At 39.5% G+C, this 20,871-nt stretch overlaps 1 protein-coding gene and 1 long non-coding RNA gene across 2 annotated transcripts in view; one reads left to right on the forward strand and one right to left on the reverse strand.

Annotated features, from left to right (window-relative positions):
• LOC148044493 (uncharacterized) overlaps positions 1–20,871 on the forward strand; it is a 1,189,713-nt gene that overhangs the window by 971,598 nt on the left and 197,244 nt on the right. The gene's annotated exons all lie outside the window — the stretch shown is intronic.
• The window catches only part of ADAMTS16 (ADAM metallopeptidase with thrombospondin type 1 motif 16), a 118,477-nt gene continuing 113,898 nt past the window's right edge, over positions 16,293–20,871 (reverse strand). Inside the window, exons 22-23 of the mRNA XM_087721921.1 lie at positions 19,591–19,738; positions 16,293–17,660 (exon numbers count right to left, since the gene is read on the reverse strand). Of these exons, the coding sequence (XP_087578047.1) occupies positions 17,545–17,660; positions 19,591–19,738 (264 nt within the window). The 3' untranslated portion in view covers positions 16,293–17,544. The remainder of the gene's footprint in view (positions 17,661–19,590; positions 19,739–20,871) is intronic.

Below are 20,871 nucleotides of genomic sequence, written 5' to 3' on the forward strand. Positions count from 1 at the left end.
AAATACAGCAACTTTCTCTTCCAGGGCAGCAATATCCTGCATGGAGGATATTGAATGAATGACTCATGTTCTGCTGAGCTGCCCATTGATCCATTCATGATACCCTGAATTATTATCCTTACATATCTGTTCTGACCCCCCCCCCCTCGTCCCACACCAACACACACTCCGAGCCAAAGATAAGTTACGGCATTTAATTTACAGACAGACAGGTCCTTGGCAGCAAACCGGCACAGATAAGGCTTGGCAGCAATCCAGCCTGCCAAGCTCACAATAATGTTCTCCGACATTAGTTCCTGCGTTGACTTCTGCAAGAGGAGTGTGTACACAAGCAGTCCTTTTATAGTCTGGAGAGGAGGCTAATGACCACCAGCTGAGTGCAATTACCTCCTGTAACTGCGCAACTGTCCCTGACGGCTATTAGCTCTTCAGTGCTGGGCATCCAGGAACAACTCACTGATGACCTCAGCTCACACTCCCTTGTCTCCTCCCCACTGGTCCAAGGCTCAGGCAGCTCCTGGTGGCCAACCAGCCTGTCTGTGCCCTGCTCGGAGTCGGAACCCTGTCCAGGGTCCTCCACATCCTCCAGATCCGACTCCAGGCCTCTCACTGTCAGAGTCTGGTGGCAGCTCCAACGGCTCCTGCTGGGCCACAACACATATCACTATAACTGTTCTATTGAAAACAAGAGATTCACCTGTCATAGAACGGAAGGTATGAAGCACATGAAATCATGGCTCCTATTCTGTTCTGGAAGCTGTACTCCCTTCCCCATTATACAGTTGCCCACAAATTACCAAAGGGAATACATTAAGAAGCTGTTGCCCCTTAGTTTAGTTTAGTTTTAGTTTAGTTTTAATTTATTTGTATGCCTCCCTTTTCCCTGAAGGGACTCAGGGCAGCTCACAACTCAAAGGGAGGGGAAAAACAAACAGAATTACAAAAAACATAAAAAGCCATACATAGTTAAAAACACAACAATCATACCATTCAAAGTGGGGCAGCAAGTCTTTAGCCCCAGGCCTGTCGGAACAGCCAGGTTTTAAGGGCTTTGCGGAAGGCCTGGAAGGTGGTGAGGGTACGAATCTCCACGGGGAGTTCGTTCCAGAGGGTCGGAGCAGCCACAGAGAAGGCTCTCCTCCGGGTAGTCGCCAGTCGACACTGGCCGGCTTAGTAGCTCACATAGCAACCTAGTACACGGAGTTAACCTATAAATGGAAGCTTAATGTCATAGTACATGGAACTAACCCATGATGAGTTTCTACATTAATTCACTTTTCTCTAATTCTCCTGCACCAGGTTTACGAAGTGTGAAATTTTATGCCACTTAGTATTTCTGTGTCATATGATTTTGCTTATGTTTAGGCTTTCTTGACTTCCTTGTTACTCAGCCTTCTTCAACCTGTGGCCCTCCGTATATGTTGATTATCTATTCTAGCAAAAGATAAAGAATGTCCTGGCTTGGAAATGATAGATTAAGTCCAAGACATCTGGAAGGCCCTGGATGGGGGGAACTAGAGCTGTCTCTTTTTCACGGTGTCTATTACTAGCGCTTAAAAGATTTATGATAGTTGAAAATGTATGATCATAGCAGTGTTTATTAAATATCTTGAAAATGTAATGGATTGGCTTTTAAGAAACCACAGTATTTTACTTCTGCGGAGAAGCGGAATGCCTACCACTGAATTTATGAGTCTGACTCCATGATAAAATGCCTCAATCGAAATAAATAAATTTCGTTTATTGCTGGGGAAAGAATAACATCAGAATGCTGGGTTTGAAAGTTTATTCTCTCTTCATGGCCAAAGCTCAAAAGTTAAGAGGTGATAGATGCAAGTCATATGCTTAATTCTGCTGGATTCCCCCCCCCCCTATAAAGCAGAATGTGTTGTAGTAAAAAATAAAACAGTGTCTTGTCCAAAATAAATAGAAAACTGGCAATAGCTTGAATTTTTAATAAATGATTTTGACAGAAGAGTCAGCATCTCTCAAGCAGATATACAGCGTATTAGTTTATGCAGAGAAATTATGTCTTCTGGACAATGTTATTTCAACCAGTTGTAGAATTTCTAGATTGATGCACAGTTGTCCCCTATAGAAAAACCATATTGACTTTTTCTTCAGTCCTTCTAAGGCCAACCTTAGCAACTTTAAGATTTATAAACTTCAGCTCCCAGAATTTCCTAGCCAGCCATGAGCAGAATTGACCCCCAAATTTCTGCTGCTGAGCAAGACAGTTGTTAAGTGAATCTTGTCCCATTTTATGACCTTTCATAAAACAAAGTTAAAGTTGTTAAGTTTGTACTTGTCTTGATGTAGGGGAAAGTCATTTCCTTATTTTCTGTAACCCTGAAGATATGTCTTGTTTAAGATCGTTGGAAGTAGAAAAATAACTGGGTTGAATTTATTTTTATAATAATGTATGTTGTGAATTTATGTGGATTTTTCTAGTCAATCGAGAAACACATCAAGAAGGCAAAATAATGCTTATAAAGAAGTCCTGATAATTCAGTAATCCATATTAAAGAGGTTTTTCATCCATTCAGGCTTGGTGCCCATTCTAATTCTCCTTAATTTTATATTGCAGCATTTATAGATCACAATGATCTAAATAAATGTCACACAATATTAAGGATCCAGACAAGTATGTTGCTTCAAACAAAACTGATCAATTAATTGTTTTTTCAAATGTTGAAGAATAATCTACCTAAAAGCCTGCCTGCCTGCCTGCCTGCCTCCTTCCTTCCTTCCTTCCTTCCTTCCTTCCAGGGGTGGGTTTCTCGCCCCGTTCCAACCGGTTCGGTTGGAACGGGGCCGGCGGCGTCCTCGTGCATGCGTGCAGTGCACGCATGCGTACTAGCGTCTGTGCGATGCTCCAGCTGCTCCTGGAGGATCGCGCAGGCGCTGTATGCGTCCTGCGCATGCATGGAAGTGCAGAACTCATCAAAACCGGGTAAGAAACGCGGGTGGGCGGGTGGACCATTCGGCGTTCCCGGAAGTTACTTACTTCCGGGTTCGCCGACCAACCGGTTCGTGGGGACCGCCGCGAACCGCCTGAAACCCACCCCTGTTGTAAGAGCCAAGGTGGCGCAGTGGTTAAATGCAGCACTGCAGGCTACTGCTAGATCAGCAGGTCAGCGGTTCAAATCTCACCGGCTCAGGGTTGACTCAGCCTTCCATCCTTCCGAGGTGGGTAAAATGAGGACCCAGATTGTTGGGGGCAATATGCTGACTCTCTGTAAACCGCTTAGAGAGGCCTGAAAGGCCTATGAAGCGGTATATAAGTCTACTGCTATTGCTATTGCTATTGCTGTCTTCCTTCCTTCCTTCCTTCCTTCCTTCCTTCCTTCCTTCCTTCCTTCCTTCCTTCCTTCCTTCCTTCCTTCCTTTCTATCTTCTGCCAAAAAGTTTGGGGTAATATTGAAAGTGAAAACAGCATGGGAGATGAATTATAATATTTGAATTTCATTTTGAACCTGGCAGATCTTATAATCCCTTACTGTTATAAACCTAAATCTAAGCATATGAAAGAATATAAATCAAATGGTTTATTAATGATATTAAAATCTGATGATTTTTTTAGTCATAGTAACTGTGCTGGCATGAAATGTGGTGAACTAATGAATTAAAGCACTGAAGCATTATTTATAGTCAATAGAGGTAATGATGAAGGGATATGCAGGGACATGGCAGGTTATGTAAGCAGCAGCAGAAGCCATAAGGATTGCAGAACTGGAAATAGGGTATGAATCTTGCAATTAGGAATCAGACAGAGTGAATGTGGCACACTTCACAGCAATAACCGAAAAACTGGCAGCGCCATTCAATTACTCAAAATCTCAAAGAAACAGCACATGGTACTTGTTTCATGTAATGAAATAAAAAATGTATTAGTACATTTGATGGGATAATTTTTTGGAAACATGCCTGAAATGTTCTTAGATTTGCTCTAAGATAGCTTTTAATGAACTGCAGGGATAAATGGATATATGAAGTATAAAATTACCTGCATACAATAACTTTGATGTCTCTATTGTTCTAATGACCCCTTATGTTTGAGATTATGGAAGTTAGAAGAAAGCAAATCAAAATAAGAACTGTGAAGGAGTAAACATTGATCCATATAATTCTTTTTAAATGAACACAAGATGAAATAACTACAGATATGGGGAGGAGGGAGGCCCCTATGTCTGTTACTATTGTTCAAGAGAAGCTATTTCAATTCCTGCCCCTTTGCTGATAATATACATTTGCAGAGATCATAATTTTGTACAGATACTAAATCCCCAAATCCCATGTTCTCCTTGTTGCATGATCTCCAACTCTTTACACAGTTGTTCTCCAAAAACTGGCAACAACACTAGGTAGGAGAGTAAGGTATTCTACTCAACGTCAATAATATAAGATGGGATATTGTAAAGCATCAAATCGATAGTCTGTCTATCCATCTATGTCTATCATTTATTTATTTATTGTTGTTTTTAGCATTTAGCCATGTCTTAACTGTTGGCAATACCTATAGTATCTTCCAGCCCCTCTGCCTCTTCCCTCTTCCTGGATTCAGTCAGACGTTTTTTAAAAGCCACAGCCTGTGCACATGTACCCACTCTTCCAGCAGCCCCTCTCCTTTTTCCCTCTTCTCCCACATCCTCCCCCCGCCACCCCAGCCAGTCACCAGTTCTTTCTTCTTCTGGTTCTTCTTCTGAAAACTTTTTGGTAGCATGGTGCAGATGGACAGGAGGAGTGAAAGAGCGAATGAGGGGAGGGAGTGTTCCGGTATGGGGCCTCCTGACCAATGGGTACAGAAAGACACTCTAAATTTCACCATCCGGTACGGATGTACTGGTCCGTACCGGTCTGTACTGGTCTGTACCGGTTGAAACCCACCCCCAACACACACACACACACACAAACACACACACACACACACACCACATATGCACTACGTTGGTACAGCACAACAAGGATCATACATCCAAAATGGATAAGGCCAAAATCCATCTTGAGGATATGGGATAAATTTGGAGACGATAGTGATGTCTAAACCGGGGGTCCTCAAACTTTTTAAACGGGGGGCCAATTCACGGTCCCTCAGATTGTTGGGGGCTGGACCGGCTGGGTGGGTGTGGCTAGGCGGTCATGTGACTGGGTGGGCATGGCTAGGTCATGTGACTAGTTGGGTATGGCCAATTTAAAAGTCCATTAAACAATACACACAAATTAAACTTTAATTCGTTTTGCTCCTGAGGGTGTTTTATTTGCTTTTGTTGCATGTTGCTCTTTTGGTTGACTTTCCTTTTTCCTAGATTGTAGATTGTTTTTTCTAATGGTCCACAGCAACAATTCTTCTCAGCCCCAAGGAACTTATAATCAATAAGTTTCTCCCTCCCCCCTCCCTCCCTATCTATCTATCTATCTATCTATCTATCTATCTATCTATCTATCTATCTATCTATCTACCTATCCCTATCCCTATCCCTATCCCTATCCCTATCCCTATCCCTATCCCTATCCCTATCCCTATCCCTATCCCTATCCCTATCCCTATCCCTATCCCTATCCCTATCCCTATCCCTATCCCTATCCCTATCCCTATCCCTATCCCTATATATCTCTATATCTCTAGCTCTATCTCTCTCTATATCTATCTATCTATCTATCTATCTATCTATCTATCTATCTATCTATCTATCTATCATCTATCTATCTATCTATCTATTATCTATCTATCTATCTATCTATCTATCTATCTATTATCTATCTATCTATCTATCTATCTATCTATCTATCTATCCATCATCTATCTATCTATCTATCTATCCATCATCTATCTATCTATCTATCTATCTATCTATCTATCTATCTATCTATCTATCTATCTATTATCTATCTATCTATCTATCTATCCATCATCTATCTATCTATCTATCTATCTATCTATCTATCTATCTATCTATCTATCTATCTATCTATCTCTAGCTCTATATATCTCTAGCTCTATATATCTATATCTATATCTATATCTATATCTATATCTATATCTATATCTATATCTATATCTATATCTATATCTATATCTATATCTATATCTATATCTATATCTATATCTATATCTATATCTATATCTATCTATATCTATATCTATATCTATATCTATATCTATATCTATATCTATATCTATATCTATATCTATATCTATATCTATATCTATATCTATATCTATATCTATATCTATATCTATCTATATCTATCTATATCTATATCTATATCTATATCTATATCTATATCTATATCTATATCTATATCTATATCTATATCTATCTATATCTATATCTATATCTATATCTATATCTATATCTATATCTATATCTATATCTATATCTATATCTATATCTATATCTATATCTATATCTATATCTATATCTATATCTATATCTATATCTATATCTATATCTATATCTATATCTATATCTATATCTATATCTATATCTATTCTCTGTAGCTCAAAAGGTTAACTCCCTGCCTGGGAGGCAATGGAGCACAGGTTCGATTCCCAAAAAACTTGGGTATGGCTAGCTGATGAGAGCTAAATAGCTTGAAATAGATCTATACTAGTCTCCCTTTATTTATTTATCAGCATAAATATAACAAATGTAACAAAAAAGGCAACAGTAAAAAATATTGGGTTTCTGTCTGGATGGTCTCTTGTGACGAGCCTAATGACAGAGAGTGGAAGTGTGACCTTCCTCCCATACTTGGGCATACCAGGGGTTGTGACTTTAAGTATATACCTCCCACCCTGGCTGGCTGATAAGGAGTCGTTCTCTGTAGCTCAAAAGGTTAACTCCCTGCCTGGGAGGCAATGGAGCACAGGTTCGATTCCCAAAAAACTTGGGTATGGCTAGCTGATGAGAGCTAAATAGCTTGAAATAGATCTATACTAGTCTCCCTTTATTTATTTATCAGCATAAATATAACATCTATATCTATATCTATATCTATATCTATATCTATATCTATATCTATATCTATATCTATATCTATATCTGTATCTGTATCTGTATCTGTATCTGTATCTGTATCTGTATCTGTATCTGTATCTGTATCTGTATCTGTATCTATATCTATATCTATATCTATATCTATCATCTATATCTATCTATCTATCTATCTATCTATCTATCTATCTATCTATCTATCTATCATCTATTCTTCTCTCCCTCCTTCCTTCTCTCTCTTTATATGGGGGAGGCGAAAATTTGGCCCATTTTTGGCCTCCTGGGGCATCTGTGCACCCCATTCTACACCTCCCCTGCCTCTAGAAGCATTCTGTAGGTAAAAAATGGGAGAAAAAGGCCCGGTTTTGGCCAAAAATGGGCTATTTATGCCCATTTTTTGGCCTCCTGAGGCATCTGTGCACCCCATTCTTCACCTCCCCTGCCTCTAAGAAACATTGTGCAGGCAAAGACCGGGCGAAAACGGGCCATCTTCACTCATGTTTTGGCCTCCTAGGGCCGAAGGGTGGGCGGGGCAATGTGGGTGGGGTAGCTTCGTGGTTCTGTGCGGCCTGGATTAATGGCTTCGGCAGGTTACATGTGGCCCCCGGGCCACAGTTTGAGGACCCATGGTCTGAAGTTTCAGCAAAGCTCAAGCTTCTCATCCCTTTATTTATCCCCAAATGTCCCATTTTCTGACTGCATTGCCCCATGAGGCTCTGGGGCTGCCAAAATGATTCAGGCAGGGGGGAGCAGCTCTTCCTAGCAAGCTGAGTTATATTGTTTTGCTCCAGGTCATAAAAGCTAATTCTTCCACAGCACGTTCTTTTCTTGTCCTCCTTCTTTTTCTCTATCTTGTTTCGCAAGAATCCATCTGCAATGGTCATCTAGTTCAGTGTGTGTGTGTGTGTGTGTGTGTGTGTGTGTGTGTGTGTGTGTGTGAGAGAGAGAGAGAGAGAGAGAGAGAGAGAGTGAGAGTGAGAGTGAGTGAGTGAGAGAGAGAGAGAGAGAGAGAGAGAGAGAGAGAGAGAGAGAGAGAGAGAGAGAGAATCTTTGCAAGACTGCTATTGAATTGAATTCTTAAGCTTATTAAACAGGCCTTGCCCCTAGGCTGCACTTTTTGCTACTCTGAACCAATGCTTGATACTTTGCTGAACTATTAAGGTAACTGATTCTAATGTCACTTCTCTACGTTGTCCCTAGTGATGTTGGTTGAAGAAAGTCTGCATGGAAGGGCTGTCTCTAATTGTAAACATTGCTAAAAGTTGCCTCTCTAACTGAGGAATAGTTCCTATGTGTGTCCTGACTAACTGCAAAACATTTTTCTTTTTTTTCTTTTTTGAATGAAAACAAAGTTTTAAATTGTTAGTAACAGATAGTTATCTCTGTGTTTGGAGAAAAAAATGGAAAGATTTATTCAGTGCAGAGAACGGGATGAGTAAATCTATGCTTTCCACTTTCCCCTCCTGACCTTAGCCATCATTTTAGCTATTGCAGGATTCCAACATTTCCAACAGAATAACTAGGGACAGGACCTGAAATGACCACAAAATGATGAGAGCAGCAGAATTCCTCAACTACAGAAGGATATTGTCTGCCAAGTCCTGAAACCTGGGGGTGGATGAGTCAGATGTTTACATAGAAATGGATTCAGAAATGCAAGCTAGCTGGATTTCAGCTAGCTGGGGTTAAGTTGACTTTTTGTTCAGCCTGAACGTGGTAAATGCTGTCTAAGAATTTACTGCTGCTGCAACTGTCATTGCCTCTGAGAGAGGCATTGTCCCTTGTCTCCCAAAGGACATGACGGGATGTAAATTCTGTTAAATTTGGCTTAAACGGTTTGCTCGAAAATCAACAGCAGGGAGCACGATGGTATAGAAATTATAAAAGGAAAAATGATTTCCTTTTAGCAATGTACATTCTTGGCAGTTTTTTTGGCAGTCTTGTAATTTCTCTGTAGCTACTGCCATTTTCCCTATAATGAATTTAAATCCATGATCACCAAGAGGAACTAATATTCATGAAGAGCTGGCTAGTAACCGATGGATTAATTTGGTGGAGGACAAAGTCATCATGGATCAAGTATAGTGTTGTGTCCCATCAGTGGTGGGATTCAAATAATTTAACAACCGGTTCTCTGCCATAATGACCAGCTGGGTAGGCGGGGCTCGGTTCTCATGTGACTGTGTGGGTGTGGCCAATTCAACGGCACTCACATCGATGGACGCTTCGCCTTAGCTGTTACAATGTAATAAGGATTAACCGGAGAGACAGTTTCTGTAAGCAGGGCAATAAAGATCAGGCTAGAAACAACACTAGAATGTTTCCTTCCCGCCTTCCTTACAGGATTAGCCCTGTAAAGCGGAAAAAAACCCAAAAGGAGATTTCTTCCAACAACCAGTTCTCCAGAATAGGTGCGAACTGGCTGAATTCCACCACTGTGTCCCATGGTACCGAGTGCACCGGCTGAGATGCGAGGAGGGGTCCGGGCGATGTTGAACATTTCTGTCCCACACAAATTCAAAAAGCAGGCCCCCTTTTTTTTGGCTACTGGAGAGCTCCGTAAAATGATTGGCCTCAAGAAAACATTCAAAACGTGTGATGTACGAATCCCACGTTTCTACGGTGCCATTAAAAGCCGCAAAGGTATTCATCGAAGCCATTACCAATTACCTCCACTCGACCCATTAGATCCCATAGATTAGGCCTCCTCCGAGTTCCATCTGCTGGTCAATGTCGACTGGCAACCACGCGGAGGAGAGCCTTCTCAGTGGCAGCTCCGACCCTATGGAACGATCTCCCCGTGGAGATTCGTACCCTCACCACCCTCCAGACCTTCCGCACAGCCCTCAAAACCTGGCTATCCCGTCAGGCCTGGGGTTAAAGACCGTAACCCACCCGAATTGTATGAATGTTGTGCTTTTAATGATGTACTGTCTTATGTGTTAATCTGTTTGTTTTCCCCTCCTTTCGAATTGTAAGCCACCCTGAGTCCCCCCAGGGAAAAGGGCGGCATATAAATAAACTACTCTAAACTCTAAACTCCTGTCAGACTGTAGTGACTTAGCAAATGTGTCTGAGGAATTAGGCTTAGGTTTCGACTTCTCATGGTCAATCTTTCCTTGGGTGGATTTGCAGTTCTTTTAGTGACTGGAGCCTTGTATTAGTGATCTGTGTACAGGTCTTGAGCCTCAGTCTAACATCCTATCTTGGTCACCAGTGTTCTATCCTCAGAACAGGAGGTTAAAGAACTGAGGCGAGCCAGGGTTTATGGCTAACAGCTTTATTTCTAACAAGGTTCTCAAACATAGCAGCTAACAATGTGCTTGCTCAGCTAATGGCAACAGCTAAGGCCCTGTTTGACAACTCCTTTTTAAAAAATTTTTATTATTATTATTAACAAACATGTAAAATACACACAGACACAAAATTAGACGTACATCACATTTATACAATACGGAACAGGAACTTCCTGTTCTTTATAATAGGAATCATCAATCGATACCGCTCACCTTATATTATTTCCCCTTCTATTGTATTTCATTTGGATTTCACCATTCTTAACCCTCTTATTTTACTCATAACTATTATTTTTTTGACTTTTGTTATATTCCTTCATTGATTCTTGTTTCTTTCCTCCATCTACCTATACCATTTATCCCATATCTGGTAGAATTCTGATTCTTCCTTTCCCTGGATTTCTTTAGTTAGTTTGTCCATTTCGGCATAGCCCATAACCTTTCTTACTATTTCATCTTCACTTGGAATTAATTTGTTTTTCCATTTCTGGGCAAAGGCAATCCTTGCCACCATAATTATATGTAGTATTAAATACTGGGTTTCTTTTTTGTATTTCGCAGACATAATTCCTAATTAAAAAAAACTTCAGGTTTCCATTCTATTTTAACCCCTGTTATTGCCTCCAGCCAATTTTTGATCCTTTTCCAAAAAAATCTAGCCTCCTCACAGGTCCACCATAAATGGTAATATGTTCCGTGTATTGATTCGCATTTCCAACATTTTGGGGAGGTATTTGTTAAGATTTTAGCTAACCTTGTTGGTGCCAAGTGCCATCTGTAAGACAACTCCTTTTATACCGACTGTCAAACAGGCGACCAATCAGGGACGAGCATAGCACCCTCTAGGAAAAGCGGACCAGCGGGAAAACTTCACACACAGCATATAGTACTAGGAGTAATATAAATATTGAACCAATACCTGCAAGCCAGCAAGGCCTCTGAATTCAAATTACCCTCTCTAATACCTTGCTCAGACAGTTACAGAGGTTAGCTCACGAGTTATTTCAAAATAGTACTGGATCAATTTTGGATGGTAAAACAGGAAGTAACTAAGCACAGGTGAGGACTCTTGCAGAGCTTTGCTTCACTAATTATATATTCTCATTGTAAGCATAAAATGTAACATATGCCATCAGAATTAAGATGATTGACATATCAATGTAATTACTACTCAGCATTATTTCTCTATATTGTGTGGGTGTCCATTGTCCAGTTCAATCAAGTTGGCTCAAACCAGAGGTGGGTTCCTACCAGTTCACACCTATTCGGTAGAACCAGTTCGTCAAATCTACTGAACCGGTTAGAAGAGGTTCCACTAGTGGACCTGGAAAGCAGGCCACACCTACAGAAGAGGTTCCGAATTTTTTTTTAAACCCACCACTGACACACACAAACACACACACTCACAGAGAAAGAGAAAGAGAAAGAGAAAGAAAGAAAGAAAGAAAAAAAGAAAAAAAGAGAGAGATGAAAGAAAAAAAGGAAAAAGGGACAGAGAGACAAAAGGAAGGAAACAGAGAGAGAGAGAGAGAGAGAACACATGGCCAGCAAGCCACTCCCAGCAGGTCATATGGCTGGCAAGCCACTCCCACAAAAGAGGCCACACCCACAGAGTAGGTTCCAAATTTTTTTGAAACCCACCACTGGCTCAAACAGATTGGGTGGTCTCCACTCATCAGTTGTCACAGGGAATTTTCCCCTTAACTATTGGGCATCGTTGGGCATCAGAGTTTCTTGACATTTCACTGGCAACTGAGGCTGGCATCTTCGGAGGCAATGTTGATCTCCCTACCACAATCACCCCAGCAGGGGGTGTCAGAACCTGAAGTGCATAAATGCAAAGAAAATATTAGTTTACAGGCTAGTATGTATGTATCTGCATAAGTATGAGTGCCTGTGGTGTATATGTATGTGTATATGCATTGACACACATACGCAAATGCCTACAGAATATCTTATATTTTAAAGAGAAGATGGATTTTTTAAGAGAGGGGGGAGAGGGAGAGAGACAGAGAGATGCTAACAATTTGCCCAGAGGTTCAGTGTATGTTCTTAGATGGCAAAAAGGAGATTGAGATCACATCTAGTCCATGAGCCACAGGAACGTAAAACAGGCAAGAATACTTTAGTTTCAATTTAGAGAAGCAACATTAAGACAGTGTCTTAACCCTTTTTCCAGATGCATGTAACCTTCTTCTAATATGCTACTGGATTCATACTATGGAAAAATTAAGAAATCTGGATACTGTCTGCAATGTTTATGCCAATGTGACTTAACAGTAACTTCAGGGTCCATGTCCATGGCTATGTGGCATAGTTTTGGAAAATCACTATCGCTGGAAAAGAATTAAGTGTTCTTTCCCACACTGCATTGTTTATTTAATAAAAAAAAATGAAACCCCCTTCTCATGGCAGGACAGCTGAGCAGGAATAAGGGATATTACATAATAGAGCTTCAGAAGTGTGAAATATTGAGCAGCAGAAAACTTCCAGGGAATGATGCTAGGAGACAGTTGCTAGGCAGAACAGAATGGACTGAGACAGGGAATTAGAACAGAGGACAGAGAAAAGAAAAGGAAAAACTTGGGGGGTGGGTGGGATATGGGACTCTTGAGAAGGTCTCTATAATCTTTTGTTGAGATTATAAATATGATTATAAATTTGTCATGGCACAAAATGAGAAGACTGGGATGCCTCCTACATGGAAAACCATAAGAGCATATAGCTGCATGCAAGGATCAGTTTCTACCACTCGGAAACACTGAACATGTATAGCAGTAAAAATTAAGAACAATAAAGAGAAGATATATCTGTTAAACAATGGGAAATGGGAACTTTGTTCTTAGCATCTTAAAAAAGATAAAACTGTCTTTCCTGGGACACATATATTCACCTTTCCTGTTATAAAGCTGTTATATAAAAATATAAAATGGACTGGATCTCTTAGCCCCTGTGATAAATGCCCAGTTATATGAATGTTCCCATCTGCTACGGATCTTTATAATAAAAAATGGATTAAAAAAACATAATGTCAGTGTTCCAAGTATCATGTAGAATTAAATCAGAGTCCAAGGCAAAACGATCCTTAAAGTTCCAATTTAATAAATCAGACATTTTACCACATCTGTGTAAATCCCAATTCTGGAAATTACATCAGAATCTCACCCAGTTAAAAGTTCATGATCTTGTTCCCACACCCACAATCCATCACATGGTCCAATCTTCTTCTTCCACGCTGGCATCCACACCCAGCTGCTTCCGGTCAGGTGTAAAAGTGCGGTGACAAAAGATGACCTTGGTCTTCTAGAAAAGAATGACAACAATACATTCCACAATCCTACTCCTTTCTATTCCCCCCTCCCATCGACTATACTAATGAAACAGCATAATGAAATAAGAGAAAGTGTGGCAGGCCAAAATTCTAAAAGGAATATAATTGCAGGCCTGACATATTATTCCTTCACTGCTTCTGTTTTAGCCTGCCTATCAAACAAGAATTGCCTCTGAATCAGTGATGAAGAACTTGGCTGAATTTTGGTAGTAGGTTGTTGTTTATTCTAAGAAGCAACATAGGTAATCCGCAATTTACAACACCTTAATGACCATTCAACTTCAAAAAAACTGAAAAAAGTGATTTATGACCGGTTTTCATACTTAACGTCCATTGCAGCAACCCCTTGGTTGTGTGATCAAAAATAGGATGTTTGGCAAATGGTTCATATTTATGACAATTACCATGTCCCGGAATCATATGATCACTTTTTTGCAACCTTCTGAGAACTAAGTCAATGGGAAAGCGAGTTTCCTGAATAACTATGTTACTAACTTAATAACTGCAGATTCACTTAACTGTGGTAAGAAAAGTTGTAAAAGTCATAAAATGGGACAAAACTCACTTAACGACTGTCTCATTTAGCAACATAAATTTTAGGCTCAATTGTGGTTGTAAGTCTGTAAAGCAAGAAAGTCACTATGATTGCTACTTAACAATTCAGATATACTACCAGACCAAATAACTATATCTGCAGAGATAACCTTGCTTGCGTATGAAAATTACTGAATGTTTTATTATGCATTAGATTTTTATTAATTATGCTGGATTTCTGATCAATGTCTGAATTAAAGTTTTGGTGGATGGGTGGATCCTTCCTGTATCTTCCATTGTTTAATAGATTTTCTGACACATTTCGCAGTGTATGTGCTATGGAAAGCCAATGTTGTTATATTTAGCTGAATGTGGCTTTAATATTTATAATTCTACTTATGACTAGTATATGAATTATGTATTCTCAATTTGTTAGATTCATCAGTTTTGTCCGCACTTTCTGCTGGCTTTTATATGATATATTCTAAGCAAAGTATACATTCCTGTCTGTGTCCAAAACCCAAGCCACATATTTGGTGTAATATGTAATAAGACTCGGGAGATAGATGGGCTTTAATATAGATTTTCACATACCTTTTTTAAATGCTTGGCAAACTTTCTCATATATAAGTGTATATGTATATATATAAGCACCTTGGTAATCCCACAATTTTGGCCATGTATTTGAGAGCTGGGCTGATTTATTTCCAGCTCAGTTAAAGTATATTTGAAACCAGAATAAAGCTAGAGTTAGGTTTCCTAAGGCGGAGCAGGTCTGTTTCTCCATTTGCTATAATTTCTAGCATGTCCTTTCAGTCCTGGACTTCAGGTCTTCCAAGTGGAAGGGTGGCCTGGGGTCTTTTCAGCTCTCTCACTCACAGGAAACACTAGGATTTTATTTATGGTTTAGCAAGACAAATTAACACAATTTGAAGTAATTATGTGGATGGGATGGGAAGCTACAATTTATTGTAGATCCCTTTTGTGTGGGGTTCAGGGTAAGGGATATTTGTTAACATTTATCAGTTTGGGTGGGGTCACACACACACACACACACACACACTCACACAGAGAGAGAAAGAGAAAGAAAGGAAGAAGGAAATAAAGAAAAAAAGGAAGAAAAAGAAAGAAAAAGTGAGAGCGAGATGAAAGAAAAAAAGGAAAAAGGGACAGAGAGACAAAAGGAAGGAGAGAGAGAGAGAGAGAGAGAGAGAGAACACATGGCCAGCAAGCCACTCCCACCAGGTCACATGACCAGTAAGCCACTCCTACAAAGGAGGCCACACCCACAGAGTAGGTTTGAAATTTTTTTGAAACCCACCACTGGTGGAGTGATGTTTCTTTCAATGCAGTGCACAGCATATAAAGCAAGATTATGTCAGATAATCTTCAAAACTCAAACTTTGAGGAATTGTGAGTAAAAACTGAATATTTCTGGAAGAAATATATTCATATGTACTTATTAAAGAAAATTGGTCTACATGAATTTAGATCTACACACATATACAGTTGCCATTAGGTAAATGATAAATCCTTCCCTATTTGCTCCATGATAATTACTGGGCAACAAGTTTCAATTTGCTTCTATGTTCTGTATTATTCTCCCATGGGTTCTAGAAGTGGGACTGTGTTATGTAAATATCTGATGGGATTTGATGTTCACAAATAATAAATGAGGCAAGAAAACAAATGCAATAATATAACCATAGTATCAGAAATAAAATGGTAAAATATATATTTCCAAATGAATCTTTCAATATGATCAATGAAATAATGAGATAATACAGAAACGTTTTTTTTATTAAATATCAGGTAATATACATTTTCAAATTCCCATTTTCATTGGCAGCACCAAAAAGAAAAAAAAAGTTTTTTTTTTTAAAAAAAAATCTGAGAACAGCACCAATAAATCTGGACAAAGAAAAGCACCAATAATTCTGGACAGAGAAAAGTTGATTTTGCTTATGTTATTCTAAGTTGTCCATATTTGTATTTAAAAAAAGTCTGTCAATAGTATTCAGCTTGTTTTAATTTCTGTAATGGAGTTGGAAATTAAAGACACATTTTATTCAATTCCACCAACCATTGGGTGTCTATGATTGTGCAAATGGATTGCACGTGTGCATATGAATATTACTTTACAGTCATGAGGACCAGAAACTTGCTTTGTTTAGTGAAAACTAAACAACTCAGTGCTACAACTAGTGTTCTATGTGTTCACATTTTATTTCAAATTGCAAGACACCTGTTTTCTAACATTGAGGTTCTGTGTAATTCTAAATTTGCAAATAATTTCTGGTGATGTTGAACAGCCATTATAACAAGAAAAGAAGAGGGGGAAAATGAATGGATGTATTATGCTATTTTGGCGCTGAAATGTAACATGACAGTACCTTGTGTTTAAATACAAACAACATACTTTTGGTATAATCAGCCATTTCTGTAACACTGATAGCAGAACACTCTTTTTATACTTAAGAGTAAAGCATAAAATAAGGACATTTAAATATGATTGCTCATTTAACAGTGATGAATGTAAAAGATCTTATTATCCAACACACACTGAAAAACTGAATCTTTAGGCTCTGCCTGTTTTTCTCTGCATCCTGCATATTGAAGAAAAGCCTGAGTTAATTTTTATTTATTAGCAGAGGTGCCTCAAGCACGTTTCAATTGCTGCAATCTGTTACAGTATTTATTCTTACAGGATCTTTGTAAGCAGATGAATCATGCATTCTAGTTCTAGTATCTCCTTCATAAGGTTCCAACAAAGTGGCTGGTACAAGGCCAATAATATTGGGGACTTTTGTGAGAGCCCCACTAATATGCTCCTCTACAACAATGTACTTGGAATAGCACTTGCTAATTTCCACAGGACTCGTGTCAGAAAAAAAACTGCTGGGGGATGTTTCCCAAAGTATTTATTTAGCAGGAGAAACTGAGGTATAAAGAAAACTCAACCCTCAGTCTCCACCAATAGTTCTGTTATTGTTCATAGATGTTCTCTCATCGGCTCCTCAAAAAAAAAATTGGTTATATTTTCAAAGGATCAGCTTCCTTCCTATAATATTCAGACTCGGGAGGAAATAAACCATGCCCTGTTTTATGTTGAAAAGCCCCTTCATTTGATTTATTTTAAGAACAAGGTATCCACTCGGGTCGCATCGGAATACTGTAAAGGATGTGGGATGTGGCCTCACAAGCATGTAGTTGTTGGCTATGTGGTTTTTTTTAAAAAAGCTGGAGGCGTATTGTTTGCCGAGAAGGATGCTTCAGAGCGTCCCAGTCGCTCTTGAGATTCTCTGGTTCATTCAGCTCAGATGCCAGTTAAGAAGTGAAGCTCATTCTGCATTCAGAGCTAAGCCTTATATTTTAGAGCCGATGCTCACAAATTAGAATTAATACAAGACCTGCAGCATTGCTTCCCATAGAAACTATGACCACAAACGCCATGTTGGGGGACCAAGTGGCACCAGTTAAAATAATCCTTGCAGAAGATATCTAGAAATACGAACAGAAAAGACATAGTAAATGTAGTCAAATTCGTTGAATGAAGAGTTAGCTTTCTGAGTATATTGAATAAATGTAAATGTAGCATTTTTTTTAAAAAAAAGATTTGATTTACTTGAAGCTTGGATAATAGGACATTTTAATTTACTGACCAATGTTTTTATTTAAATGCGTTATGAAAGAAAACAAGGTGTGTATATGCCTATATGTACTAATACAACATTACATAAGTATAATAAAAATGTTGCTAAAGAATTGTTGAAAAACACAAAACTGAACACTTAGACAACCATATAATATCATTCAGCTTCAATACCTGTGATATAGTTGAAGGCGAGTCATATGTAACTCATGGCATACTATGTCAATATTTGTTTGTGTGTGTGTGTCTGTGAATATATATGTACTGTATGAGTATCTGTGTGTGCACGTATGCCCCAGTTCTCATGATATATGTCCATCTCTTGTGTTCATACACATGCATTTTTCTCTCTCTTTCTCCCTGAATAATGTTTGAGTTGCTGTTTACTTTGTTCTGTGCAAAAGTTCATCCATTTGACAAGTGAAGTAACTTTAGACTGATCTTCACAGTTTCAAATATGTTCTTCATGGAGAATATCTCAGGTGCTTTTTTCCTGTTGAGGAGCTCATCTCAAAATGGTTCCACCACAAAACCGCGGTAGACTAAAGCGCGCTCGACGAAAGCGCGTACCTGACGTCATCACAGCGCGACAAAAACATCACGCTGTGAGCGGTAAAGTTAAGATTAACGCGAAAACCTTACCCTAACCCCCCCAAACTTAACCCTAAACCTAACCCTAAACCTAACCCTTAACCTAACCCTAAACCTAACCCTAAACCTAACCCTTAACCTAACCCTAAACCTAACCCTAAACCTAACCCTAAACCTAACCCTAACGCTTAACGTAACCCTAACCCTAACCCTAACCCTTAACCTAACCCTAACCCTAAACCTAACCCTTACCTTTACGTGAAGGTAAGGGTTTAAAGCGCCCTTTTTTCTCCACGGTCGTATTTGTCGCACTGCTGATGACGTCAGGTACGCGCTTTAATCGGGCGCGCTTTAGTGGTTTTGTCGTGCTACGCTCAAAATCACCTCCATCTTTCTTCAAATAATAGAGGTTTTCTCATTCCTTTTGCTTTAAACTAAATAGTTCTGCAACTAATTACGTACATAACCTACTCTTTCCATTTTTCCCCTATCTGAGATTCTTTCGGGTTTTGGACTTTGAAATTTGAAGATTATGATTGCATTTGAAGTCTCTGAATGCTCTTACTTGAGAGACCGCCTTCTGCCAATTACCTCCCTGCGACCAATTAGATCTCATAGATTGGGCCTCCTCCGGATTCCATCTGCCAGTCAATGCCGACTGGCGACTACAAGGAGGAGAGCCTTTTCAGTAGTAGCTCCGACCCTTTGGAACGAGCTCCCCGTGGAGATTCGTACTCTCACCACCGTCCAGGCCTTCCGCATAGCCCTTAAGACCTGGCTAGCTTGTCAGGCCTGGGGACAAAGATAATCGCCCCTCCCGAATGATGAATGAATGTTGTTCAGTATTTTACTCTATGTATGTCCATGTTTATTGTTTGTATTCCCTCCCCTGATTTTATGTAAGCCGCCCTGAGTCCCCTCAGGGAAAAGGGCGGCCTATAAATGTTAATAAACTCTTAAAACTCTTAAACTCTTTGCCAAGCAGTCCTGGTGGAATACTCACAATACCTTTAATATTGGTTCAACTAGATCTCTAGAACCAAATTTTAAGCAGCCCTCCTCAATCTGACCCTTTTCATATGTGTTGGGATTGCACATCTCATGATTCCCAAGTCGCATTCAAAAGATAACATATGAGGATATAAAGACAAAAATTGAGGTCTAGAAGAGAAAAATGTTTGACTCTACCTTTTGTTTCTGGAAGAGGACAGAAATTTACATTACAGGCTTGTGATGCAATGGGTTTCTGATGCAAGAGGCATCCGGTAGCTGATCTCCCATTTGCTAGGCACTGAACAGACCTCACTTGCATGCCACCTCCACAGGTCACTGTGCACTGCAGGGTAAAACAAAGTTAATCACTATGACTAACTACAACTGGACAGAAAGTCTTATGAAGATCTTCATATGGAAGTGGAACAACCAGTACAGGATCATAAAGAGCCGAGGTGGTGCAGTGGTTAGGGTGCAGTACTGCAGGCCACTTCAGCTAACTGTTATCTGCAGTTCAGCGGTTCTAATCTCACCGGCTCAAGGTTGACTCAGCCTTCCATCCTTCTGAGGTGGGTGAAATGAGGACCCAGACTGTGGGGGCGATATGCTGACTCTGTAAACCGCTTAGAGAGGGCTGAAAGCCCTGTGAAGCGGTATATAAGTCTAACTGCTATTGCTATTGCTATTGCTATAAATCTCTGCTGAGCTCACCAATATATTTTCAGCAAGAGGTTCTGGACAGTATTCAACTACTTATTCACAATTTCATAAGAAGCTCAATCTATTATCTCACCGGCTCAGGGTTGACTCAGCCTTCCATCCTTCCGAGGTGGGTGAAATGAGGACCCGGATTGTTGTTGGGGGCAATATGCTGACTCTGTAAACCGCTTAGAGAGGGCTGAAAGCCCTATGAAGCGGTATATAAGTCTAACTGCTATTGCTATTATGTATGTTATCACATAGATAGGCAGATAAGTCCTGTGTACACAAGTACTGCTTCGAGTGCCGGCTGTCTTCAAAAGTACCTGCCTGGTTCAATTTTCAGATATTAATATTTACAAACCTATCAAGCTAACACTTAATAAAACAAATATAGAACAACTAATCACATGGGTTTAAAAGAATTAAATCTCTACAAATCAGCACATGTCTAAAGGAATCCTTCTGAGGAAAAATAAATATTCACTGAAGCAAATGCATCCATCTGCCTTAGGAAAAAAAAAAGATTTTTGTTGTGTTGAAAGAAAAAAGAGATGCCTTTTCCGGAATTTCTAACTTATTTAATTATTGACAACTGTTGCCTTGGTGTTTTTGCATGGGAATATATGACTAAACCTGGGACTTCCTTAGATTAAATTGGTTTTTCTTGCTATTACTTAGTTAAAATAATGCTACTTTTTTTTCATATGCTTACTTATCATGCCCTTCCAAACAGATAAATCATGAAACCTCAAAACATACACTGCAGGAATCCCT

Source organism: Thamnophis sirtalis, unplaced genomic scaffold, assembly GCF_051295495.1.
Source record: "Thamnophis sirtalis isolate CommonGarterSnake01/CBP01778 unplaced genomic scaffold, rThaSir2_p1.2 scaffold_8, whole genome shotgun sequence".
Taxonomy (NCBI): domain Eukaryota; kingdom Metazoa; phylum Chordata; class Lepidosauria; order Squamata; family Natricidae; genus Thamnophis; species Thamnophis sirtalis.